Raw genomic sequence first — 27704 nt, 5'->3', positions numbered from 1 at the left:
ACCAGGGTAACCATGCAGCTAGCACTAACTACACTTATACGCCCTCAGTAAATGCAAAATGATTGTACCAAACTGCCACTTCCAGATTATTTTTGTCCTTAACACTAAAGGGACAATATAGGCACCCAGACCACTTCAGCTCATTGAAGTGAAGTGGTCTTGGTACAGTGCCCCTATTGCACTTAGTGCTGCAATGTAAAACATAGTTTTAGAGAAACGCCAATGTTTGCATTGAAGCACTAAGACAGCCTCTAGTGGCTGTCTACCAGATAATGTTACCAGACTTATGTTCCGCTGACGCTGGACATCCTCACGCTCCGACATTCAGCCTCAGCAATGTCCCCATAGGAAAGCATTTATTCAATACTTTCCTTATGGGGAGGCCTAACGCACATGCGGCACTTGACTTGCATTATCGAGTGACGTCGGAAGAGGGTGAGCCGTGACGCAGAGCCGAAGGACTTCTGCACTGGGATCAGGGTTTTTAACCCTCTAGTCACTGTGGCAGAGGAGAGTGGGGGAAGCGTGGGAGGTGGGGCTAGGGAGGGAGAGGCAGAGGGAGCTATAGTGCCAGGAATACAACTTTGTATTCCTGTCTCTTATAGTATCCCTTTAATTAACTCATAAGTGGCAGAGGCTGCTCCAAGAATCTGTGCATTTGGTGTTCATGGTAATCTGCCAACAAGGCACTGAAACCTTCTTCGTAAGAAACACATCCGTTGTAAATTATATTTTAAAGCAACTGAGGTAGGAGATCCTCCAGACTGATTGACAGCCAAGAGGGTACTACAAAAAGGAATTTTAAAAGTGCCGATTTCTCTTGATACCGGAGCTTTTAGAACATAAGGCCAGGGGGACATGCAGTTAACCCCTAAAGCACTTCCACAAGTTATAGTGTCCCTTTTCATAGGCTGTGTGTGTCTACTTGTTCAAAGGTACTAGATTTGTACTGGGCTGCATCTCCCAAGTGCATACTCCACATGTATACAGCTTTGCTTCACAGAAAGACTATTTGATATAGTGACACGGTTTCCCTATCCTGACCAGCAAACATTATGTCTTACTTAAAGGGACACTATAGTCACCTGAACAACTTTAGCTTAATGAAGCAGTTTTGGTGTATAGAACATGCCCCTGCAGCCTCACTGCTCAACCCTCTGCCATTTAGGAGTTAAATCCCTTTGTTTATGAACCCTAGTCACACCTCCGTGCATGTGACTTGCACAGCCTTCCATAAACACTTCCTGTAACGAGAGCCCTGTTTAGGCTTTCTTTATTGCAAGTTCTGTTTAATTAAGATTTTCTTATCCCCTGCTATGTTAATAGCTTGCTAGACCCTGCAAGAGCCTCCTGTATGTGATTAAAGTTCAATTTAGAGATTGAGATAGAATTATTTAAGGTAAATTACATCTGTTTGAAAGTGAAACCAGTTTATTTTTCACGCAGGCTCTGTCAATCATAGCCAGGGGAGGTGTGGCTAGGGCTGCATAAACAGAAACAAAGTGATTTAACTCCTAAATGACAGTGAATTGAGCAGTGAAATTGCAGGGGAATGATCTATACACTAAAACTGCTTTATTTAGCTAAAGTAATTTAGGCGACTATAGTGTTCCTTTAACCCTAGCCATCTCTAATAATTAAAGGAACACTATAGGGTCAGGAATGCAAACATGTATTCTTCACCCTATATTGTTTAACCCACCATTTAGTGTTTGCATGAAAAAAGCCTGAAGGGAACTATTATACTCACCAGAACAAATACATTAAGCTGTAGTTGTTCTGGTGACTAAAGTGTCCCTTTAACCATTTAGTAAATAGAAACCCAGGCTGAGTTATCACCGAGAACATACTGGGATTGGCTCCAAGTGTTATATTTCAGCATGTGCCCCAATCAATGATGATTGCTGGTCTTCCTCACTTGCTGCAACCCAGCATCAACTGTCAATCACAGCACGGTACCAAAATGATAGCTGTCACATTGGTCCTACGGTGTGTGAAAGCTGATTCTTGCCATCACCAGCAAGACACACCCTCTGGCTGTCTGGAGCGTCCCCTGGGAACTAAACTATGTACATTGGCTTGAGTCTGCTTTCAGTGTTTTTTTGCATATTTGTTTTGTAATCTTCAATATTAAAGAGGAACTGTCACCACTTCAATTTTAGCACAACCTAACAGTTAACTAAAAGAGCTGTAAGAGTGGTCCATCTCAATTCCTCCCTCCCCTTCCCCCCTACTTTCCGTGATGTGTGTATTTGCCACATGTACAATAGGGAAGGCTCCCTCTCTTCTCCCATGTACAGTCTGCAGCGTTCCTGATAGTAAAATACAGCAAATTGGGATCTGTATAAACAGATCGCATATAGCATGGATGCAATTATATGTGATGACTGGGCTTGCTTTTTAGGGATTAACTACTTATCATATAAACCTTTGTGTTTGGCAGGGGATTATGGGATAAGATCAGTCCCTACACACCAGAATGAAAGAGACACTATAAAAAGTAATTTTGAGGTCAGTACTTTTGAACACTATTTGATGCATTAAAAAGATTGCAATTTTTTTAAGTAAGCTAAACCAAAGCTTCAATTAAGTATCTTACACTAATTTCCAACACAATATTATAAATGAAAATGAAAGGATCACTATAGTGTCAGGAAAATTAAGCGGTTTTCCTGACACTATAGTGCCCTGAGGGTGCCCCTCCCGTGGCGCCAAAGGGGTTAAAATCCCTTCAGTTACTTTAATCCAGCACTGGGCTCCCTCGGCGCTGGTGACCTCTCCTCCTTCGCCGTCAGAGGAGTCGAATGCGCATGCGTGGCAAGTTCCGCGCGCGCAAAGTGTCCATAGGCAAGCATTTCTCAATGCTTTCCTATGGACGCTCTTAGCGATCGAGGCATAATATGATTGCATCTGAAGGGTTAAAACCTGAGGGACCTGGCACCCAGACCACTTCATTGACCACTGAGCTGAAGTGGTCTGGGTGACTATAGTGTCCCTTTAAACTATCATTTTAAGCAGTCAGAAGTACCAATAGTGTTACAGACACCTTAAGCTATGCAGTATCAGAATGCTAATCTTGTACTTGGAGTTTTTAAAGAGATTTACAAAGCAATTATAGGGGGTTTGCCTTATCCATGATGTTTTTCCTGGATATACATCATTTATACATATTGTTGGGCAACACAAGGTATATTGCCCTGTAGAACGTACATTTCAAATTTTAGGAAGGAAATCATGTCATTAATGGGCATATGTATTCTACATAGAACAGGGCAGCACTTTACATAGTGAATATGGCAACCTCAGCTGATGAATATATAAACAATAAGCATGGCTATAGAATGGATAGAATGCAATAAGCATGGCTATAGAATGGATAGAATGCACTACTGTCTACGCAAGAGGTTTTAGAAACTGCCAAATTAGGAGAAAGTTAATATTGCTAAGACAGAATTGGAACTTCCACATCAGCAACAGGCACACAAGGGTGCCAAGTCATGGATGCCTTAAGGCCCCCAGTTTTAATCAAACTGACTCACAAGCAGCACATGGTAGCCCCAGCCTAATGGCACCAAAACACGGCAACAGCATATCTTGGTTATGGTGCTTAGATTACCCATTTATCAATAGCACATCAATGCTAAAAAGGTAAAGCTATGTAGAGGCACCAATAATGGAGACATGAATATAACCTGGCTGCAATGTCTAGCAATATGCATGTTCTCTCACAACACTTTCACTATGCCATACAAATAAGCAAGCACACTGCGTTATAAATATTCATATATCATACTGTGACTACTTTTTGTGAGATGGCATCAGGAGAACACAGGCACCATAACCACCACAGCACACTGTATAGGTTTTGGTGTTTAGAGTGACCCTTTAACTTTGAAAAGAGGTTAATACTTTTCATCTAGTATAGAGTTAAGTAGTGACTGGATTAATTAGCACTGCTGACTATTGTTGACATAGCAGTCTACAGAAATGAATGTGACCTTCAAAGAGTCCCTATTTTTTTTGTCTTAGAATGCAGTTTGAATGTCTAAGAATAAATACCTACCTTTACCCAGCTGCTAATTTCCCTCTTTAAAAAAATATTTAAAAAAAAAAAAATAGTTCAATAGCAAACATACATTCACATATATGTACTGTGAATGTACAGTCACATCTGGGAATGAACATTTCTCATCTATTCTACAAGAGAGCCATTCAGAATCTCACACAGATACCAGATATAACATTGCTGGTTAATTGTATTATTTCACATGAGCTAACCTCACCCCACCTCCATGAGATGCAGCCGGTGTGCGAATGGTACAGTTCTGTGCTTTAGAACAGCATGTTTCACATTCATGTGGATTTTATATTACATTACCAGTACAATGCAAACATGCTCTCTAATTCTACAATCTTTTATAAACCTTTAATTCAGCATCCAAAGAAAGAACTGACTAAAAACACTCCAAAAATAGACTGTCCTGCGGTAGACAGCTGAAGACCCTAAGGTCTGTACTGCCTATCTGCAGGAAAAATGTAAATGAATGAAAGGCCAAAATTGGCAGAACAATTACATCTAAATATTCAAGGACATAACCGTTAAGAATCTCCCCCTTCCCCCAGATATCTTATTTTGTACCGATTCAACGGAATAAGATGTCTCTAACTGGATGGCTCAGAATATTTTGTTCAACAGTTCTGATCAAGTGAAAATAATCAATAATTCAAATTTTAGATCAAAAAAGAAAAAACGGAAATAAGTCTAGTATGTTTCTATTTAGCTATTGAGGCATAAATCATTAAGGGAAATTACTAGGCTAAATAATGCATATAGTTAAAAGAAAGCAAGCCCATTTTCCTGGCACTGTAGAATCCTACAGTGCCCCCCTCCCACGATACTGAAGGAGTTAAAACCATAGACATAGAATACATAGATGCCGCACGTCTATGGCATTGCGTGCGGAGCGTTGAGGAATGCGGGCGCCATCTTGGACCGGTCGCGGTTCTACTGAAGCTATTGAAGAACCCTTGGAAAGTCCATCTCACAAAAGGTAAGTGAAGGACTTGGGGCACTTATAGTGCTTAAAACCCCTACCCCTTAATACCCCTTCCCCTACAGTGTTAATACCCCTAGCCCAGCACACTATGTGTATTAACACTGTGTGTGTAGGAGTAGGGTTATTAAGGACTGTGTGTGCTGGGGTAGGGGTATTAACACTGTAGGGATAGGGGTATTAAGGACTAGGGGTATTAAGGACTAGGGGTATTAAGGACTAGGGATATGGGTATTATGGACTAGGGGTATTAATGACTATAAGTGCCCCAAGTCCTTCACTTACCTTTTGTGAGATGGACTTTCCAAGTGTTCTTCAATAGCTTCAGTAGAGCGGCGACCGGTCCAAGATGGCGCCTGCATTCCTCGACGCTCAGCACGCAATGTGGCGTCTAGGTATTCTATGTCTATGGTTAAAACCCCTTCAGTCACCAGAAATGAGCAAAAGCTCATACGCAAAATCACATTAGCAGCAAGGAGAGCAGTGGCAGCTGATTGGCTCAAGCAGAGGGCTCCCCCTATGGGAGGGGTAATCAACAGAATTAAAGAAGTCCACCTAATGGACGATCTGACGGCCAGGGTAAGGGGTACCCAAAAGACATTTCAAAGAATATGGGAACCATGGGAAAACTGCCCCCTGGGAACTTAGAGAGGGAGGAGGCGTGCGCCTCTCCTTCCCCTCTTCTTGGCCTCGCTCCCTTTATCTTCTTCCCTTTCTGTTCTCTCCTAACGTTTCCTATTCATCTTCTTTATGTATGTCTCCACTCTCTACCCATATCTTCTGGGGTAAACTGTTAACACTTGATAAATAAAACTAAAGCCGATAACCCTGCTTTAGAGATAAATAGACACCGCTTCTGGGCCCCTGGACTCCATGGGGCTAAAGATATACAGGGTCAGGCCCTAGTGATGGTCTAGGCAACATGCAGCAAATTTTGACGGACCCGGGGACGGGCGAGAAACCTATCAACTAGGAAAGCAAATCACCCTAGATAGAGGCAGGAGTAAGGGAATCAAAAAGTATAGAAAACACCCCAAAATTTATCTAGAGCCAGAGATGTGAGATATGCATACTTTTCTACTTTTGTTACTTGTTTATTATAAAAAAAAATCAACATTGACTAGGAATCGTCATCCAGATAACTAGACATGAGTATATACCATCCTGTGATATAACATGTAATCTATGTTATTCAAATATGATGTTAAATGGCAACAACCAATGTACATGTTCACATTGTTCTTATCTATATGGTTTAATGTTTTGAGCATGCCAAGTCATGTCAATGCTAAATAAAGAATTAAAAAAAAAAAAACCTTCAGTCACTTACCTGAATCCAGCACCGTCCATGCTCCTCCCCCGCCGACCTAATATGCATGCGCAGTAATGGCCGCACTCGCATTAGGATTTCCCCATAGGAAAGCATTATTCAATTCCAGTGACACTGGAGGTCCTCATGCATAGCGTGAGGACGTCCAGCGTCGTTTAGACAACCAAAAGTCGTCTAAGCACCCGAAAGTCCCTCTAGTGGCTGTCTTGTAGACAATGAGCTGAATTGGTCTGTGTGCCTACAGTGTCCCTTTAAGTTACCCAGATTACTTCATCTCAAAAGTGGTCTAGGTGCCATGACTGTCCATTCAACCATGCAACTTATCAGAAATTGCAGGGTAAATCCACTTGTAGTGGCGGTCTTCCTCACAACCACTAGGGGTTCTTCCACTGCTCTGATCGAGTAAAACTGTCACATGATGCGACAGACAAAAGGGAAGTTTGGGCTTGCCATGCATGCGCTTCAGGTTCCCAATGCGATTGTATGAAAAGCATTGGTCCATCACGGAGGAGGCCATGCCTCCATGATGTTGTGGGTAGCGGAGAAGTGACCAGTGCCAAGGCGCTGGAAAAAAAAAAAGAGTAATGAAAACGTTTATTAGTTTTTATTGCAAATAGGAGGGTCCAACAGGGCCATTTTTGTGCTAGGGACACATTTCAGTATTCCTAATCCTACAGCGTTCCTTAAAGGCATTAAAAAGAAAAAAAATATATACAACTATCTTTCTAAAGACCTTTTCCAAACCCTTAAAAGATATCAGTCATCAGCAGCATAAATGACTTCTGTAGCTTATGACAGACCCATTTTTCTATAGCAGTTACTACTGTGCATTGCTCAATCAAATGCTTCTCATTGAGAAGCAGTGAAGATGAGTGAGCAAGTACGATAAACAAGTGATTTTCCAATTTGCAATGTATTGAATTTACTTGTTCACAAACATTGAGTGGATTGACATCTTTCATACCTGTTCACCAGTTATAAAAGCTCCTCCCTGCTAATCTTGCAATACCTAGTTATAAATAGACGCTCCAAGTACAAGCGCAGAAACTGTTCTGTGCCTCAGAGGAGACAGTGATTTGGGTTATGTCCCAGTTTTGATTGCACACACACAAAAACACACATGCAGCATTGAGAGCCTTTGGCTGCCCGCAAGTTCACATTACAGCACCTGCATGTGAATGGCTATACATTCGCTATAGCAATGTAGATCTTAGTGATGATGAATGATAAACTTGCACAAAATAGAAATGTCCACCTCAGAAACTCATTTTCAGCAAGCAAATTAACAGATGGCAGGGGCGGAGATATACTCCTGACAAAGTACTGAAATATCTCCCTAGTGACAAGCATTTTAAGAAAATACACTGCACGTTAATTTTTAGCCTCAATTATGGCGGTCACATTCAATTCGCTGTATTTACAGGTTTAGTTAAAGGAACACTTTATCCTTGTATAGCTATAGTATACTGGTGGCTGTTTAGGTCTCTGGTCCCACCTGCCATCCCTCGCAGTGCCAGTCTCCACGGAGAAGCTCCGACTCCTTGGCTGATATAATCGACGATCTCAGCCAAACATTTTCCCATAGGAAGCTTGCGCGCGCGGCGGCGGCGGCATATACCCTGCGCCAGAAGGTCCTTCGAGACCCTCCGACAGCAAAGGCGGAGTCTTACTCCAATTCATCGGAATAGCTATTCAGTGTGACAGCCACTAGAGGCATTTAAGACCCTGCAACGAAAACATTTCTCTTCTAGCAGGGCTTTAAAAAAAAAAAAAGGGGCCGAGCGTCACCGAGCTCCCTTTAATAGACCCAGCAGTCTGTCCAAACTGAACCCCAAATGACAAACACTTACAATCATTAATCTGCAATTCCCAGCCCAGTGACCCAGATATCTCCAAAACCGGTCATTTTACCCTCACTATGACCAGCTGGGTTTATAATATATTGTTATTGGCAGTCAGGTGACTAATCCCCAATATAGACCATTAATTATTATTAATATTAATCCAGGCCAGTGACCCAGATATCCCCCAAACAGGTTATTTTACCCTCACTTTGCCAAGAACTATATTATAAACCCAGCTGGTCAAAGTGAGGGTAAAATGACCTGTTTGGGGGATATCTGGGTCACTGGGCTGGATTAATATTAATAATTAATGGTCTATATTGGGGGATTAGTCATCTGATTGTCAATAACAATATATTATAAACCCAGCTGGTCAAAGTGAGGGTAAAATGACCGGTTTGGGGGATATCTGGGTCACTGGGCTGGATTAATATTAATAATTAATGGTCTATATTGGGGGATTAGTCACCTGACTGCCAATAATTATATTATAAACCCAGCTGGTCAGTCAGGTGACTAATCGCCAATATAGACCATTAATTATTATTATTAATCCAGCCCAGTGACCCAGATATCCCCCAAACCGGTCATTTTACCCTCACTTTGACCAGCTGGGTTTATAATATATTGTTATTGTCAGTCAGGTGACTAATCCCCCAATATAGACCATTAATTATTAATATTAATCCAGCCCAGTGACCCAGATATCCCCCAAACCGGTCATTTTACCCTCACTTTGACCAGCTGGGTTTATAATATATTGTTATTGTCAGTCAGGTGACTAATCCCCCAATATAGACCATTAATTATTAATATTAATCCAGCCCAGTGACCCAGATATCCCCCAAACCGGTCATTTTACCCTCACTATGACCAGCTGGGTTTATAATATATTGTTGTTGTCAGTCAGGTGACTAATCCCCCAATATAGACCATTAATTATTAATATTAATCCGGCCCAGTGACCCAGATATCCCCACACCGGTCATTTTACCCTCACTATGACCAGCTGGGTTTATAATATATTGTTATTGGCAGTCAGGTGACTAATCCCCAATATAGACCATTAATTATTAATATTAATCCACCCCAGTGACCCAGATATCTCCCCAAACCGGTAATTTTACCCTTACTTTGACCAGCTGGGTTTATAATATATTGTTATTGGCAGTCAGGTGACTAATCCCCCAATATAGACCATTAATTATTAGTATGAATCCAGCCCAGTGACCCAGATATCCCCCAAACCGGTCATTTTACCCTCACTATGACCAGCTGGGTTTATAATATATTGTTATTGGCAGTCAGGTGACTAATCCCCAATATAGACCATTAATTATTATTAATCCAGCCCAGTGACCCAGATATCCCCCAAACCGGTCATTTTACCCTCACTTTGACCAGCTGGGTTTATAATATATTGTTATTGGCAGTCAGGTGACTAATCCCCCAATATAGACCATTAATTATTAATATTAATCCAGTGACCCAGATATCCCCCAAACCGGTCATTTTACCCTCACTTTGACCAGCTGGGTTTATAATATATTGTTATTGGCAGTCAGGTGACTAATCCCCAATATAGACCATTAATTATTAATATTAATCCAGCCCAGTGACCCAGATATCCCCAAACCGGTCATTTTACCCTTACTTTGACCAGCTGGGTTTATAATATATTGTTATTGGAAGTCAGGTGACTAATCCCCAATATAGACCATTAATTGTTAATATTAATCCAGCCCAGTGACCCAGATATCCCCAAACCAGTATTTTTTACCCTCACTTTGACCAGCTGGGTTTATAATATATTGTTATTGGCAGTCAGGTGACTAATCCCCCAATATAGACCATTAATTATTAATATTAATCCAGCCCACTGACCCAGATATCCCCCAAACAGGTCATTTTACCCTCACTATGACCAGCTGGGTTTATAATATATTGTTATTGGCAGTCAGGTGACTCAGCCCCCAATATAGACCATTAATTATTAATATTAATCCAGGCCAGTGACCCAGATATCCCCCAAACCGGTCATTTTACCCTCACTATGACCAGCTGGGTTTATAATATATTGTTATTGGCAGTCAGGTGACTCAGCCCCCAATATAGACCATTAATTATTAATATTAATCCAGCCCAGTGACCCAGATATCCCCCAAACAGGTCATTTTACCCTCACTTTGACCAGCTGGGTTTATAATATTTTGTTATTGGCAGTCAGGTGACTAATCCCCCAATATAGACAATTAATTATTAATATTAATCCAACCCAGTGACCCAGATATCCCCCAAACCGGTCATTTTACCCTCACTTTGACCAGCTGGGTTTATAATATATTGTTATTGGCAGTCAGGTGACTAGTCCCCCAATATAGACCATTAATTATTAATATTAATCCAGCCCAGTGACCCAGATATCCCCCAAACCGGTCATTTTACCCTCACTTTGACCAGCTGGGTTTATAATATATTGTTATTGGCAGTCAGGTGACTCAGCCCCCAATATAGACCATTAATTATTAATATTAATACAGCCCAGTGACCCAGATATCCCCAAACCGGTAATTTTACCCTCACTTTGACCAGCTGGGTTTATAATATATTGTTATTGGCAGTCATGTGACTAATCCCCAATATAGACCCCCCGCTACCTGAAAGTCCCGGTCCTCGTTAAACCGGGAGAATCTGTCCGCCGCCATCTTGATGCATCTGAGGGGAGGGCGAGCAGCGGGAGCGCGCGCGTACAAACGCACCCTGAGTCCCCGCCCCACTCCGCGGCTCACTTGCCTACGCACGCACTCTCACTCGTACGTACGCAGACTGGCAATGCAATGCACGCGCGCGCGCCCGCACGCCCGGCGAGCACGTCTTGTGGCAGCGAGGTTTGGACGCGCGCTTACGCAGTGCCTCGCCCCCTGCCGGCCGCTCCGTGTACTGACAGGCTGCTAAACAGCAGGGCCTCCCCCAGCCACAGTGACACAAACAGGGTTATTATTATTATTATTATTATTCACTGAAGTGGGGATTCTTAGGGATTTCCATGGGGGGTGTTAAGTTAATATTATTTTCTTTATTTATTTTTTGGGGGACAAAAATTGAAGAGAAAAAAAAAAAGAAAACTCTCTAAGGCAGCTTGTTTTTTTTGTTTTTTTTCCCCCAGTTTGCCTTTAGTGGGCTAAAATGTGAAATGTTCACTTTTGTGGCCGTCCGTCTGTCTTTTTGTGTTCGTCTGTGTTTATTGTGCGTTCTCCCGTAATTGTACAGCGCTGCAGAATATGTTGGTGCTTTATAAATGACAGTAATAAAATCACTTGTGATTCCACGGCAATTCATATTTGAGTGAATAAGGTATCTGGAAACGTGTGTCGTGGATTGAAACTACAAAATAAAATTGAAGTATTCTTTTAGTATTTAGATAAATCATACAAACGGTTTAATGTCGTAAAATGGGGTTGTCGCAAAAGTGTGAATTGCTGGAAATTTAAAGTGAGCTCAAATTTGATTCAGTAAATTCCAGATTGTAACCAGAATGGCAACATTCCCCAACTCGCTTTATATCCACCGCTTGGCTATTAATGTAAGGATTTCAGAAAAATAAGAAATAACCAAACCAAAAACATACTTGTGAAAGTTTTCCAATTTGACAATTTGGAACATAAAATTTGAAATTCATGTTCAAGGTTCTACACTTTTTAAGACAGTAGTTTCTTTAAAGGAACACTGCACAACTTGGCAGTAGGTTGGGGCCAAAATTAAAATAGAAAACATCTTCGGGTGCAGATATGTGTTTAGTGTATTAGTGTGTGTCCTCTTATGTCATTGTTTTATTCCTTACTGTGTATGCTTCCCGCCTACAGCAAATCCCTTTTTTTCATTCTTTTTCTTTTTACTGGGTATCATTTCCATTCATGGTTTTACTCCTTATTACGTATCTTTTCATTTCATTCTTTTACTGCTTACTGTTTATCTCTCCTTTCATTCAATTACCCCTCACTCTTTACCCCCTCCTTTCACTCTTTTATCACTCACTTTCTACCCCTTCCTTTAATTCTTTTATCCCTTTCATTATTTTGTTGACTGTGTGGGTGACAGTGTCTATGTGGGTGACAGTGTGTGTTTGGGGTTGACAGTGTGTGGGTGGGCTGACGGTGTGTGTATGAGGGTGACTTTGTGTGGTGGGCTGACAATCTCTGTGTAAGGGTTACAGTGTGTGAGGGGGTGACAGTGTATGGGGGTGAGAGTGTGCGAGAATGACAGTGTGTATGTAAGGGTGATACTGTGTGTGGAAGGTTACAGTGTGTGAGGGGTGGCTGTGTGTGGGTGACAATGTAAGTGTGACATTGTGTGAGGGGGTGACTGTGTGGGGGGGAAATGTGTAAGGGTGACAGTGTGTGTGTGGGGGGGTGACTGTATGTGTGTGAGGGTGATACTGTGTGTGAAGGGTTACAGTGTGGGGGGTGACAGTGTGTGAGGGTCACTGTGTGTAGGGGAGTGACAATGTGTGAGAGTGACAGCATGTGGGGGAGTGACAGTGTGAGGGGGTAGCAGTGTGTGAGGGTGACAGTGTAAGTGTGACATCGTGTGAGAGGGTGACTGTGTAAGGGTGACAGTGTGTATGTGTGTGTGTGTGTGTGTGTGTAAGGGGAAAGTGTGTGTGGGGTGACAGTCTGTGTGTATGGAGGTTAATGTGTGTGAGGGTGACAGTGTGTGTGGAAGGTTACAGTGTGTGTGGAGGTGACTGTATGTGGAGGGCTGACAGTGTATGTGTAAAGGTGACAGTGTTTGTGTTGGGGAGACAATGAATGAGAATGACAGTGCGTGGGGCGGGTGACAGTGTGTGTGGAAAGTGACATTGTGTGTGTGGGGGGTGACAGTTTGACCAGCCTCCCCACAAAATATATATTTTTGTAAATGCCGACCGGCTTTCCGGGGCTCCTCCTCCCTGCCCTCAGATTTTTCACGGGCTGCTTGAAATTCTTTGGCGGCCGGCGGGTCTTGTGTTGTGCAGATGTGCTATAGTATCAAGGAATACAAAGGTGTATTCCTGACTCTGTAGTGTAAAATAAAAAATTAGTTATGTGGCTGGCAACCCCTTACCCCCCTTAAATAAGTATAAAACTTTAGTTTTTTCAGCACCACACGTTTCAACCAGCGCCAGCTCAACCCCCGCTCTGCCATCCTGGCTGAGATCATCAGAATTGACAATCTCAACCAATCCAACCAATCCAATGATTTACCATAGGATAGCATTGGTAGTGGGCGGAGCTTGACTGCCATGCAGACCAGACAGGTTCAGCAAGAGCTCCCATGTCTGGCTTTGAGTCTGGGGGACTGTAACGAGATAATACCCCAACACGCAGGATCCAGCTAAACAGAAGACAACACAGAGGGAAGATACGTCTACCGGTCCTTAGAGTGGCCGGACTCGACGTATATAGGAGAAGTACAGAGTCAGGAACGATCCGAGGTCAAGGGCACAAAGAGACAGTGTAAACTAGGACTAGCCGGGGTCTGGTACACAGTAAACAGCAAGCCGGCAAACAGAACAGATAAGGACAAAGCGAAAACGAAGTCAGAATACAAAGCCAAGGTCAAAACGAAGAAACACAACTGAACAACACAAGCGCTAAAGGGAACTGTAACAGAAACCACGATAGGGCAAGGAACTAAGGGAAAAAGGTAAGTTTAAATAGCTTCTAAACTAATGTGATTGGCTCCTGTCATATCCACACCCCCAAAAGGTAAGTGTATGGGGAGTGTGGTATGACAGGGGCCAATGGGAGCCTTTTGGCAATTTAGGCTCCCACTGTCTCTTTAAGAGCGCGCCCGAGACTCGCGGCGCGCTCTTAGATTCAGGCGGGACACGTGACCGCTTCTCGCGGTCACTGCCCGCCTTCCTATTGAAGCCGTCGGATGAGCCGCGCGGCTCGTGCAGCAGCAGGAACGCGCGAGGCTTGAAGAGAGGACCACGGCCGCCCCCTGGATAAGGTAAGTAACGCTACAGTACCCCCCCCTGAGGACACGCCCTCCGGGCGGGTAGGACCAGGTCTGGCAGGAAAACGAGAATGGAAAGAAAGCACAAGGCGGGGAGCATGAACAGCATCAGCTGAAATCCAATTGCGCCCCCACAACATAGGAAGGAGCCGCTCTGCGATGCTTGTCAGCCTGAGCCTTCTGGCGAGCAGCAGAGTCCACCAAAGAACGCTGCTCCCAAGTATTACGCAAACCAGCCAAATGCTCATCCAGAACTGGCATGCCCTGTGAGGAGAATGCAGCCGGAAGAACAACGGGATGCTGGCCATAGACAACGTAAAAAGGGCTTTTGCCGGAAGAATCATGAGTGGCGTTATTCTGAGCAAATTCCGCCCAAGGAAGCAGGTCAGACCAATTGTCCTGATGGTGAGACACAAAACAACGGAGGTACTGCTCCAGAGACTGGTTGGCACGTTCAGCAGCTCCATTAGACTGGGGATGGTAAGCGGAAGAAAATGAGAGAGAAATACCCATTTCCGAACAAAAGGCTTTCCAGAACCTGGAAATAAATTGGCTACCCCTACTATCGGACACAATAGATACGGGAATACCATGTAACCGAAATACTTCTCTAGCGAAGATAAGAGCCAGTTCCTTGGATGTGGGCAACTTGTGAAGAGACACAAAGTGAGCCATTTTGGAAAACCGATCTACTATCATCAGGATGACTGTGTTACCATTCGAAGGGGGTAATTCAACAATAAAATCCATTGATAGGTTAGACCAAGGTCTCTCGGGAACGGGTAATGGATGCAACAGCCCACAAGGAACTCTACGAGAAGATTTCATACAGGCACAAGTAGTACAAGCACTTATATAGTCAGTGACATCCTTTCGTAAGGAATCCCACCAAAAATACCGAGAAACAGCTGACACCATTTTGGAAATACCAGGATGTCCAGCAGTCTTAGTATCATGATATAATGACAGAATATCCCGTCTCTCGGGAACATCAACGAACAGTTTATCATAAGGCCTCTCGCTAGGTGCCATGCTTTGTTTCGCTTGTATGGCCTGCAAGAGGGACGAGGAAATAGACAAAATAGTAGTAGCTATTATTATGTCTGGGGGAATGACAGGAGTAACATCAATCTCCTGTTTGTCAGCAGTTTCGAACTGTCTGGACAGAGCGTCTGCTTTAGTGTTGCGATCACCTGGCCTATAGGTGATAATATAATTGAAATGAGACAAAAACAGTGACCACCTAGCCTGCCTGGAAGACAATCGTTTAGCTTCGCTAAGGTAGGATAGGTTCTTGTGGTCCGGAAATATGAGGATGGGATCTTTAGTTCCTTCTAACAAATGTCTCTATTCTTTAAGTGCTAAAATAATAGCAAGGAGTTCACGATTACCCACATCATAATTTTTCTCTGCTTTGGACATTTGTTTAGAAAAGAAGCCACAAGGATGCAATGGCTTTTCAGGCGACTCTCTTTGGGATAAGACAGCCCCTACCCCGATATCGGAAGCATCAACTTCAAGAATATAGGGCAGTGAGGGGACAGGATGCTGTAAAATAGGTGCAGAGGCGAACGTAGTCTTAAGAAATTCAAAAGCCTGAAGTCCCTCGGTAAACCAGACATGAGTATTGCCATCCTTTTTTGTCATACGGGTAATAGGTGCTACAATAGACGAGAAACCTTTGATAAAACGTCTATAATAATTGGAGAAATCAAGAAAACGCTGAATGGCTTTCAGACCTTGCGGTAGAGGTCATTCTATGACAGCAGCAAGCTTCTGGGGATCCATACGAAAACCTTTAGCGGAAATCAAATACCCCAAAAACTGGACTTCGGATTGGTCAACTAGACATTTTTCTAGTTTGCAATAAAGACCATTAGCAAGAAGGGTCTTCAGAACTGTCGTAACATGTCTGTGATGAGTGTGTAAGTCTGTAGAATATATTAAAATGTCGTCCAAGTACACAATAACAAATGTGTGAATAAAGTCTCTTAAGACATCATTAATAAATTCTTGAAATACTGCTGGGGCATTGCAAAGCCCAAATGGCATAACAGTATACTCATAATGGCCTGATCTAGTGTTGAATGCTGTCTTCAATTCGTGGTCTTTCTTGATACGTATTCAATTGTATGCTCCTCTAAGATCCAGTTTGGTGAATACCGTAGCATGTTTGAGCCTGTCAAACAATTCTGTGATTAATGGTATAGGGTATGCATTTTTGATGGTGATTTTATTTAGACCTCTATAATCGATACACGGTCTTAAATCACCTTCTTTCTTCGATACAAAGAAGAACCCCGCTCCAGCCGGAGAAGAGGATCTCCTAATAAATCCCTTGTCTAATGATTCCTTAAAATATTCATCCATGACACAGTTTTCTTGAACCGATAAGGGGTACACCCTGCCCTTTGGAGGTATAGTGCGAGGCAACAAGTCAATAGCACAATCGTAGGGTCTGTGAGGCGGTAATTTGTCAGCCTCCCTTTCATCGAAGACAGTCTTTAGAGATAAGTACTGAGAGGGTATAGCCGTAGACAAAGGAGGAATGGTAGGAACATTAATAGAATTCAAAGGCGTGACTTCAATAGTACAAGACTCATGGCAGGCTTCACTCCACGATTTTATTTGCCCTGTCTCCCAGTCAAAAATGGGATTGTGAGCACGTAACCATGGATACCCTAACACTAATTGTGAAGAGGGAGAGGTGATGACCTGGATCCGAATGGTTTCATAGTGTAAAACCCCTGTGTACATGTGTAACGGTACAGTCTCATGAGTAACAACTGGAGAACTTAATGGTCTACCATCTATGGCCTCAACGGCCAAGGGTATCTCCTTCTCTCTGATGGGAATGTTGTTTCTCTTTACAAAACCAGAGTCTATAAAATTTTCAGCTGCCCCAGAGTCAACCAGAGCGTATATGTTTTCAACTATACAACTCTCTCCCATATGTAAAGAAACAGGGAGAAGCAGGCGGTTAGGAGGCAATTTAGGAGACTTAGATATCACACCCAAGGCCAGTCCCCTATAAGGTCTTAGGTGCGAGAGTTTTCCGGAAGCAAAGGACATTCCTTTACCATATGGTCTCTCCTACCACAGTATAGGCAGAGTCCCTCCCTTCTCCTATGTAATTTCTCAGTATCAGAGAGTTTGGCAACCCCTAATTGCATAGGTTCCTCATCAGATACTTTAACACTCTCCGGTATATTAACTCTGGGGTTAATAGGTGTAACAAAACGTCTATTCCTGTTCTTAGTATAGAGCCTGTCACGAATCCTATTATCTATATCAATGAGGTAGTCAATAAGGTCCTCTAAGGCAATAGGAAGCTCCTTAGCTGCTACCTCATCCAATATAGAGTCTGATAAACCTTCCATGAAGGCAGTAGTTAACCCATTGTTGGTCCAATCTACCTGTGAGGCAAGGGTACGAAACTGAATAGCATAATCAGCCACAGACCTAGAACCCTGTTTAATTCTCATTAATGCTCTTGCGGCATTCTTTGACCTTTTCATTGTGTCAAAAGTTCTGCGAAAAGCCGTAAGAAAACTGTTGAAATCATGCACCATAGGTCCATTAGCTTCCCAAATAGGATTTGCCCACTCAAGTGCTTTATCGGTAAGTTGGTGCATAAGGAACCCAACCTTAGACCTCTCTGTGGGAAATGAACGTGGATACATCTCAAAGTGGAATTCTATTTGATTAATGAACCCTCTGCATGTCTTAGAGTCCCCTCCATACCTAGGAGGAGATGTTAAATGGTCCGAAGTATTAGGCAAAGTAGATACTTCAGGAAGAAGGGGTGTAGGAGGGTTAGGTGTGGTTGCTGGAATGGTTCTAGCTAAGAGCGTCTGGAGAGCCTGGGCTATCTGATCCATACGGTGATCCTGCTCTACAAATCTAGCCTCATGGGACGCCATCTGTTGAGCTAAATCTGCGGGGTCCATGGCCCTATCGTAATGTAACGAGATAATACCCAAACACGCAGGATCCAGCTAAACAGAAGACAACACAGAGGGAAGATACGTCTACCGGTCCTTAGAGTGGCCGGACTCGACGTATATAGGAGAAGTACAGAGTCAGGAACGATCCGAGGTCAAGGGCACAAAGAGACAGCGTAAACTAGGACTAGCCGGGGTCTGGTACACAGTAAACAGCAAGCCGGCAAACAGAACAGATAAGGACAAAGCGAAAACGAAGTCAGAATACAAAGCCAAGGTCAAAACGAAGAAACACAACTGAACAACACAAGTGCTAAAGGGAACTGTAACAGAAACCACGATAGGGCAAGGAACTAAGGGAAAAAGGTAAGTTTAAATAGCTTCTAAACTAATGTGATTGGCTCCTGTCATATCCACACCGCCAAAAGGTAAGTGTATGGGGAGTGTGGTATGACAGGGGCCAATGGGAGCCTTTTGGCAATTTAGGCTCCCACTGTCTCTTTAAGAGCGCGCCCGAGACTCGCGGCGCGCTCTTAGATTCAGGCGGGACGCGAGAACAAGCACACAAGCACACATGGCCAGTACCAGCCCATCAGAGTGCAATGGATCTCCTCACAAAATGCATCAACACAACTTTTGACCGCTTTTGGGCAAAACTGGAGGCACAGCTACTGACGGAACTGGCTGGACCTAGAGAGAAGAGCGGAGAGGAGATGGGCGGGGGTGAGCAGGCCCCCTCCGGGCACAATTACTATGCGTCAGTCTGTACCTGCCTTTACTGGCCTACCTGGGCTGAGAGCCCTAAGGGAAGTACTCCCTCAGCATCGTCCACAGAGGCCGAAGCCCCAATGCCACAGGCATCAAAGAAACATCAGGAGCTTTGTCTGGGGAAGGATTTTGACTCACACATGAGCTCCCAAGTCTGTGGAACTGAGATGCGAGCTCTCATCATGGCCCAAAGCTGGAGGGAGGCGATCTCTGCTCCTGTTTGTCACCGCTCCATAGCTGTTTCTACAAGCTCCGGAGTACTGGCGTCGACTGGGGCTGGACTCACCTTGCAGGACTTGCCCCCAGCTGCAGTTCCCTGCTGGGCCGCCACTGCCAACTCACATTCCCCTGCCATCAACACTCTATCTGTGCATCAATTTAGCTTTGAGTTTTCATATTATTTTTTATTATATATGAATAACCTCTGTAGTGCAGTTGTGGTATGATCTCCACAGAGTTTCCCTTAAGCTGTGCAGTAGCATTTGGGAGTGTAGTTTATATACCTGGTTTGTCTCAACTTGATTTGCAGTACGTCTCCTATGCATGTCCAACAAGTTATCTTTATCTTTACAGTTACCCATGGCATAGCACTCACTACTAAATGTAACGTTTCTTGGGGTTTTCCTGCCTGGATGAGCTAGTCTAGTATATGCCCTATACAGTCAGTAATAATACTCACTACAGGCATTATCACATCAGTTGTACCCAATCTGCATAACAGTAAGACAAGCTTCTAGACACATGTACATAGTCAGCTCTAGTTATTAATCTTTGTGACATAACCAGGCTGCTGATCGTAATGAGACTGTACACTGTCATGGTTTCTTACATAGTTTAATTTATCGATGATACATGCATATTCGACTAATCAGCTAGACACTGCAGTTATTCTTTTCAAATAATTTTACTTTACTTTTCTTACAAAATGTGCAAATTTACTAACCAGCCATGCTTTTATATACCAAGTATGACATTGAATTGCCTGACTACAGGGAGTGCAGAATTATTAGGCAAGTTGTATTTTTGAGGATTAATTTTATTATTGAACAACAACCATGTTCTCAATGAACCCAAAACACTCATTAATATCAAAGCTGAATATTTTTGGAAGTAGTTTTTAGTTTGTTTTTAGTTTTAGCTATTTTAGGGGGATATCTGTGTGTGCAGGTGACTATTACTGTGCATAATTATTAGGCAACTTAACAAAAAACAAATATATACCCATTTCAATTATTTATTTTTACCAGTGAAACCAATATAACATCTCAACATTCACAAATATACATTTCTGACATTCATAAACAAAACAAAAACAAATCAGTGACCAATATAGCCACCTTTCTTTGCAAGGACACTCAAAAGCCTGCCATCCATGGATTCTGTCAGTGTTTTGATCTGTTCACCATCAACATTGCGTGCAGAAGCAACCACAGCCTCCCAGACACTGTTCAGAGAGGTGTACTGTTTTCCCTCCTTGTAAATCTCACATTTGATGATGGACCACAGGTTCTCAATGGGGTTCAGATCAGGTGAACAAGGAGGCCATGTCATTAGATTTTCTTCTTTTATACCCTTTCTTGCCAGCCAAGCTGTGGAGTACTTGGACGCGTGTGATGGAGCATTGTCCTGCATGAAAATCATGTTTTTCTTGAAGGATGCAGACTTCTTCCTGTACCACTGCTTGAAGAAGGTGTCTTCCAGAAACTGGCAGTAGGACTGGGAGTTGAGCTTGACTCCATCCTCAACCCGAAAAGGCCCCACAAGCTCATCTTTGATGATACCAGCCCAAACCAGTACTCCACCTCCACCTTGCTGGCGTCTGAGTCGGACTGGAGCTCTCTGCCCTTTACCAATCCAGCCACGGGCCCATCCATCTGGCCCATCAAGACTCACTCTCATTTCATCAGTCCATAAAACCTTAGAAAAATCAGTCTTGAGATATTTCTTGGCCCAGTCTTTTTTTTTTTTTTTTTTTTTTTATAATCATCTTTATTTAAGAATTTTATTTTTATACAGTCAAACAATACATTACATAGGGATCTTTAACCATATCAACACCATTTGTATATTATGTTTTTAGTTTACATCGTGTTCAAATCTTAAATGTGTTGTCTTATTGTAATATAAATATCAATAGATGGGGGTCTAAGATCATCGTGTGACTATATTACTAAAAAATAAATACATCTTGCACACACATTCATTCATACTGTCAGACTGAGGGGTAGATCCAACCTGATTGGTTATCGTCAATTATGGGAGAGAGAGAAAAGAAAACATATAATTTGACCTTATTGTTATTACAAAATGGGCAGGGATTTATTAAACGGTGGGGCTATATTACATAGGGTGAACATCAAAAGTCTTACCTAGGGTTAGATCAGAGGGATTCAATACTCCTATTTTCTCCATTGGTATTATGGATAAGCAATAGTAGGAAGCAGACCTTTTTCATTCATAAATTGATATTAGTTTGTCCAACCATAATTTGTATATACCTTTTTTAAGGGTTGAGCTCAATGTGTTATTAATAAGGTTATTTTCCATCAAGAGTTGTAATTTAATTTGACTTATAAGATGTCTTTTTTGGAAGGGAATAGATGTTTTCCAGTTTCTGGCAATTATTATTTTGGCAGCCACAAAGCAATGAGATGCTATGCATTTAGTTTTTTGTGTGTCCAAATTCCAATTATAATGTAAAATCGCTACAGCTGGCTTTTGTTCCAATCGTTTATGAGACAACTCATACAGAATATCAAAAGTCCATGTCCATAATGTTTTTACAATCGGGCATTCCCACCACGTGTGTATATATGTCCCAACAGACGACCCACATCTCCAACATAAATTCTGTAAATGAGGATACATTTTAGATAATCTAGATGGGGTATAATACCATTTGTATATTAATTTAAAATGGCATTCTACCAGATTTATTCCGTGTATAAATTTTGTTAGGTAAGAAATAAAAGAACACCATTGATTGTTTGAAATTGATATGTCCAGTTCTTTTTGCCAGTAATCTATGATCTTTATAGGTTTTTGACCTATTTCTTTTAGCAAGACATTCGCTAATGATACTACATTTTTCTTCGTACTATTACAAAATATAATTTCCATTAAGTTAGAAATTGTAGATTTATCACAAATTAGAGAAGAGTGTAAATAGTGTTTAATCCTTAAATACGTAAAGATTTCTCTAGATGGTAATTTGTAAGTATCTACAATCTGTTGGAATGATGTTAATCTATTGTCTATCATGATATCCGAAACAATATTTATACCATGTTCAAACCAGGTATTGAGAGATAAGTCAGTTACGTTCTGCTCAATTACCGCCAAAGAACAAGTCTTCGGTATCTTGTTTACATATCCCAACAATATTTTAATTTCTTGCCATATGTTTAATGATTGGCTAAGTATATGAGATTTAATCTGCGTAAAAAATTGAGATTTATCCGGTAGTTCTTTCCACATCAACAGTTCTGCTTTATTGGGCTTGACTACCAGTGACTCCAAAATGTACCAAGGTTCATCTACGAATTGTGGGTCTTGAAGACAAAATATATGTCTTATCATGTTTGCATAATAACTTGTGATAATATTAGGAAAGTTTAAGCCCCCCTTCGTTATTCTATTGGACAGAAGTTTAGAACTGATTCTCGGTTTTTTATTTTTCCATATGAAGTTGGAAATATACGATTGGATCAGATTTAACCAAGCCTTAGGAATTTTCATGGGTACCATGGAGAATAAATAGGACCATTTTGGCAGTATATATGAGTTTATGATGTTAATTCTGCCGATCCAGGTAGTCTCCAGGTTTTTCCATTTTTGTAATTTGTAATTCATTTCTTTGGTCAGTCTGAGGATATTGATCTCCATTATATCCTCAGTTTTTACTGGGATAATGATCCCAAGATATTCTATTTCCTTATTAGACCAAATAAAATTATATTGATCAGATAATGTCTTAACCACTTTCTGTGATAGGTTAGTATACATGGCGATAGATTTGGAGATATTAAGCTTAAAATTAGAAACAATACTATAAGATTCTATTTCTTGCATTAGAAAAGGCAAAGAAAATTCTGGGGCGGTCAACGATATCAGAGCATCATCCGCATATAGGGATATTTTTAGTTCAGTATGTGCAATGGGGAATCCTTTGATGCTATAGTTATTTCTTATAGCGATAGCCAAAGGTTCCAGAGTTAAGATATATAAAAGTGGGGATAATGGACATCCCTGTCTGGTACCGTTTCGGAGTGGGAACCATCCTGCTAATATGTTGGGACCAACTGTCCTAGCAGAGGGGTTAGTGTACAATGCCATTATTGCGTTACAGATTCTACCCTGGAAACCAAATGACGCCAGTGTCTCCCTAAGGTATCCCCACCCGACCCTGTCAAACGCTTTCTCAGCATCTAGAGACAGGGTCAGGAGGGGAGTATCAGATCTATTTGCCATGTCCAATATGTCAATTATTCTTCTAGTATTGTTAGAGGACATACGTCCAGATACAAACCCAATTTGGTCTCGATGGATCAGTTTATCGATAACAGAGTTTATTCTAGCTGCAATAATTGCAGAGTAGATCTTCATGTCAACATTTATTAGAGCAATGGGTCTGTAATTTTTTGGATCATTGGGGTCTTTTTTAGGCTTTAAAATAGGGATTATATTAGATTGGAGAAGTTCATTAGTTTCTTGGCCCAGTCTTGACGTTTCAGCTTGTGTGTCTTGTTCAGTGGTGGTCGTCTTTCAGCCTTTCTTACCTTGGCCATGTCTCTGAGTATTGCACACCTTGTGCTTTTGGGCACTCCAGTGATGTTGCAGCTCTGAAATATGGGCAAACTGGTGGCAAGTAGCATCTTGGCAGCTGCACGCTTGACTTTTCTCAGTTCATGGGCAGTTATTTTGCGCCTTGGTTTCTCCACACGCTTCTTGCGACCCTGTTGACTATTTTGAATGAAACGCTTGATTGTTCGATGATCACGCTTCAGAAGCTTTGCAATTTTAAGAGTGCTGCATCCCTCTGCAAGATATCTCACTATTTTTGACTTTTCTGAGCCTGTCAAGTCCTTCTTTTGACCCATTTTGCCAAAGGAAAGGAAGTTGCCTAATAATTATGCACACCTGATATAGGGTGTTGATGTCATTAGACCACACCCCTTCTCATTACAGAGATGCACATCACCTAATATGCTTAATTGATAGTAGGCTTTCGAGCCTATACAGCTTGGAGTAAGACAACATGCATAAAGAGGATGATGTGGTCAACATACTCATTTGCCTAATAATTCTGCACTCCCTGTATGCTGTTGTGGCATTGTTAGTTTGTATGTTTCTACTATTATGCGCACCAAAAATAGAGAGGATAGCATTGGTAGACTATTATACATGCACGGCAAAATGCCACTCTGCACCAATCACCATCTGCTCATGGAGATGTATTGACTCAATGAACCTCTATAGGGAAAGTTCAGCGCTTTGATGCAGAGCGTGGAGATGCTGAACGTCCGGGATGCACATTGTGCAGCACTGACTAAGAAAGCACCTTCAGTGGCCGTCAGAGTGTCCCTAGGCTGCAATGTAAACACTGTCTTCTCTCTGAAAACACAGTTCTTGCATTAAAATACCTGCACCAAAACAACTACAATAAGCTGTAGTTGTTCTGGTGACTTTATTGTCCCTTTAATGTAGCTGTTCTGGTGAGTATGATCATTATATGTAGGCATTTTCATGCAAACACTGACTTTCCACAGAAAAAGCAGTGTTTACATTGTCTCTAGGGACACCTCCAAGTGGCCACTCCTTAGATGGCCACTGGAGGTGCTTCCTGGGTCAGTGCTGCACAGTAAGCAGCTCTGCCGTTCAGTGTCTCCATGGGGACGCTGATATTTCCTCATAGAGATGCATTGATTTAATGCATCTCTATGAGGAGGTGCTAATTCTCAGAAACGGCACTTGGCCCCTCCCCCTTGCCGATTTTAGCCAATGGGAAAATTATAGGGTATAACCCTATGGGAAAGCATTGGATTGGCTAAAAATGGGCAATTCTGATGATGTCATCAAGTGGGTAGGGCCAGCTCCAGAGGACCTGCACGGTGCTGGAAATAAGGTGAGTTTTATTCCTTTTTAGGGGGGGAGCCACCTTAATGGTGGGTTTTGCACTATAGGATCAGGAATACATGTTTGTGTTCCTGATCCTTTAGTGTTCCTTTAAATTTGAGATTCACTTTGAATTCTCACTTTAGTAAAAAAAAAATCCAGTTAGAGTGCTTACTCTCAGTATTCTCATTCCAGTGATGCTTGCTCAATGTAGTGTGGAGTAGACATGTGCCATTCGTTTCATTCCGAATGTACATTTGTACAAATTTCATGCCATTCGGATTCTTATAGAATATCGAAAGTGACGAAGTTTGGAAGTGCCGAAGTGATTCAGATTTCTGAAAAGTGGAAAAACGAGAGGGAGTGAAAATTACATGAATGATGACAGGAATCCTGACCAATAAGCTAATTCCTTTTTTGCAATGTAATGCTTGCTTGCCCAATCCGGTTTTACTATTCCCTGTCCAATGAAATTAGCAGATTTTTGTGATTGATGTTAGAGAACAGCCAATTAATGGTGATTTTGTCACTGACACTTGGCCAATGAAGGTACACAAAGTCATTGACGTGGGATAGTATATAAACCAGGCTGTCATGGTGTTGGCTTGAATTCATGTGACCAGACTAGTAGTGATAGCACTGAGACTGAGAGAGATAAATGACATTACATTTATTGTACTTGACTTTAAGCCAGGTAGTCTGATTGCCAGGGTGTCTCTCTGCTGCACTGTGACTTTACTGCAGTGATTAATTTTGTGTAGCAGCCATCACTTGCTCTCACTTTGCGCTATCTCTCTCACTTACTTCTTTACACACAAATTGCTTTCTCTCTGCTCTCAGACTCTGTTTAGTCTCTGCTCCTAAGCTCTCCACAAAGATGGTGTCACAGGGGTGGGATTATATAGTGTGCAGAAGTGTTGCATGCTGGTAGTGCTCCCTGGTTGGCTGCACGATCTGTGCAGTTAAAATATAATTTTGTAAATTGTATATATACTAAACTAAGACTACTAATTATTAACTAAACCCAGACCACTTCTTTAAGATTAAGTGGTCTGGGTGCTGTTGTGGTCCACTATGCAATGTAAAACATTGCTGTTTAAGAAAACAACACACAAATGTTTATTTTTCAAAACGAATGACATGCGAATTGCTGAATGCCGAAGGTTCGAACAGAATTTCCTTCAGCAGTTCCGAAGTGCCAAACTGAACCGAATGCCATTGGTCTGAATTGCCGAAGCAGACACATTTTTTTTACTTAACCGAAATTCCGAACTGAACAAATTTTTTTGCCCATGTACATCCCTGCTGGGAAGCAATGAAACAAATGTTACAAGAGGGAAGAGGTGTATATAGAACCAAAGAGGGGTATGGTGGAAAAGGCACAAAGATAAGCACAAAGGTCAGATAATAGGGAGATGAACACAAGAGGGAAATAAGTGACAATGAATTTAAGGAGAACATATGGGGAAACATGCAAAAAGAGCGAGGGGGCATGTTTGGAGAGGGCAAGGAGAAGGCAGAGAAGATGAAGAGATCCTAAATCAGACTCCCATGAGCCTCAGCCAGAAATGAGTGGGAGAAAAAAGTTCTACTGAAATAAGTTGTCAATTTATTTAGTTTTAGTCCCAGAAGTGGGACAACAATGAACAAACCTGAGACAGAATGACAGAGAAACTCCACCTGGGACATTTAGGAGATATGCAAAAATATTGATGACTGCAGAACACATTTTACTTTTTTCCCTTTATACGAGACGTGAGTTTCAAAACCATGGCGGTTTAGCTACATGAAAAAGAAAATTACGTTCTTTTTTTTTTTTTTTTACAAAATATTTAAATACAAAAGCTGTTAAAACAAAAATCTTCATAGATGCTTTCAAATATATATTTTTATTTGAAAGGTTGTTTAGGTTTATTGAAATTCCCCCCCCCCCCCCCCACCTTTATTTGTGTAAACTTGTGTTTTTAACAGCAGCTTAATATTGTTAGTTTTCAATACTTTTATAATTGTGGAGGGAATTTAGCACATTTGGTTATTATTCTGTAGAACTTCTGCATTTTAATGTAATTACCAACAAATTCCACTAGAGGAAGCACTTGTGCTGCGTAATTTCATAATTTCAGAAAATCTTTTTTATTGTAAAAGTGGTTCAGACATGTGGTTTATTTTTATGCCCCTTGTATCTTAATGATTATACTTCCTTCTGCCACTTGCCTTTGTTATTTTTATTATTTTGTTATCCATGTACCGCATTTTGATACCTGGGTGACTCAATTTTGTTTTCCTCTGTCCATGATGTCTTTAGTTTGCGCTTTTTATTATTTTGACTGTTGGATTGTGGGTAAGAAAGCTTGGCAACTGAGATGGAATATTGTCTAGCCAACATTTGCCTAAAATCACGTACCCTATGACAAAAGTAGTCCCTAAAATATTTACATATAACTAAAAAAGGTGAATTAAAAAAAAAATAGAACAAAGGAGAAATATCCATCTTTTGCTGTCAAAAAATGTATTTACTTTAAGTAACTTTAAGGGGCACTCCGGTCACCAAAACAACTTCATCTAAATGAAGTTGTTATGGTGCCAGGAGGCCCCTAGGCCCACTCTTACCTTAAGGGGTTCAGTCGTTTTCGAACAGTTTTTTTTTTTT

The 27704-nt window shown here is 41.7% G+C and overlaps 1 protein-coding gene and 1 long non-coding RNA gene across 2 annotated transcripts in view; one reads left to right on the top strand and one right to left on the bottom strand.

Moving 5' to 3' along the window:
- The window catches only part of GPATCH8 (G-patch domain containing 8), a 61307-nt gene extending 50327 nt beyond the window's left edge, over positions 1-10980 (bottom strand). The window contains exon 1 of the mRNA XM_063459310.1: positions 10886-10980. Within this exon, the coding sequence (XP_063315380.1) occupies positions 10886-10933 (48 nt within the window). The 5' untranslated portion in view covers positions 10934-10980. The remainder of the gene's footprint in view (positions 1-10885) is intronic.
- Positions 1-27704, top strand: part of LOC134614992 (uncharacterized) — a 420807-nt gene that overhangs the window by 24894 nt on the left and 368209 nt on the right. The gene's annotated exons all lie outside the window — the stretch shown is intronic.

The sequence above is a fragment of the Pelobates fuscus genome, chromosome 6 (assembly GCF_036172605.1).
Source record: "Pelobates fuscus isolate aPelFus1 chromosome 6, aPelFus1.pri, whole genome shotgun sequence".
In the NCBI taxonomy this organism is placed as follows: Eukaryota; Metazoa; Chordata; class Amphibia; order Anura; family Pelobatidae; genus Pelobates; species Pelobates fuscus.
Note: the sequence above shows the minus strand (reverse complement) of the source record. Positions and strands in the feature narration are given on the sequence as shown.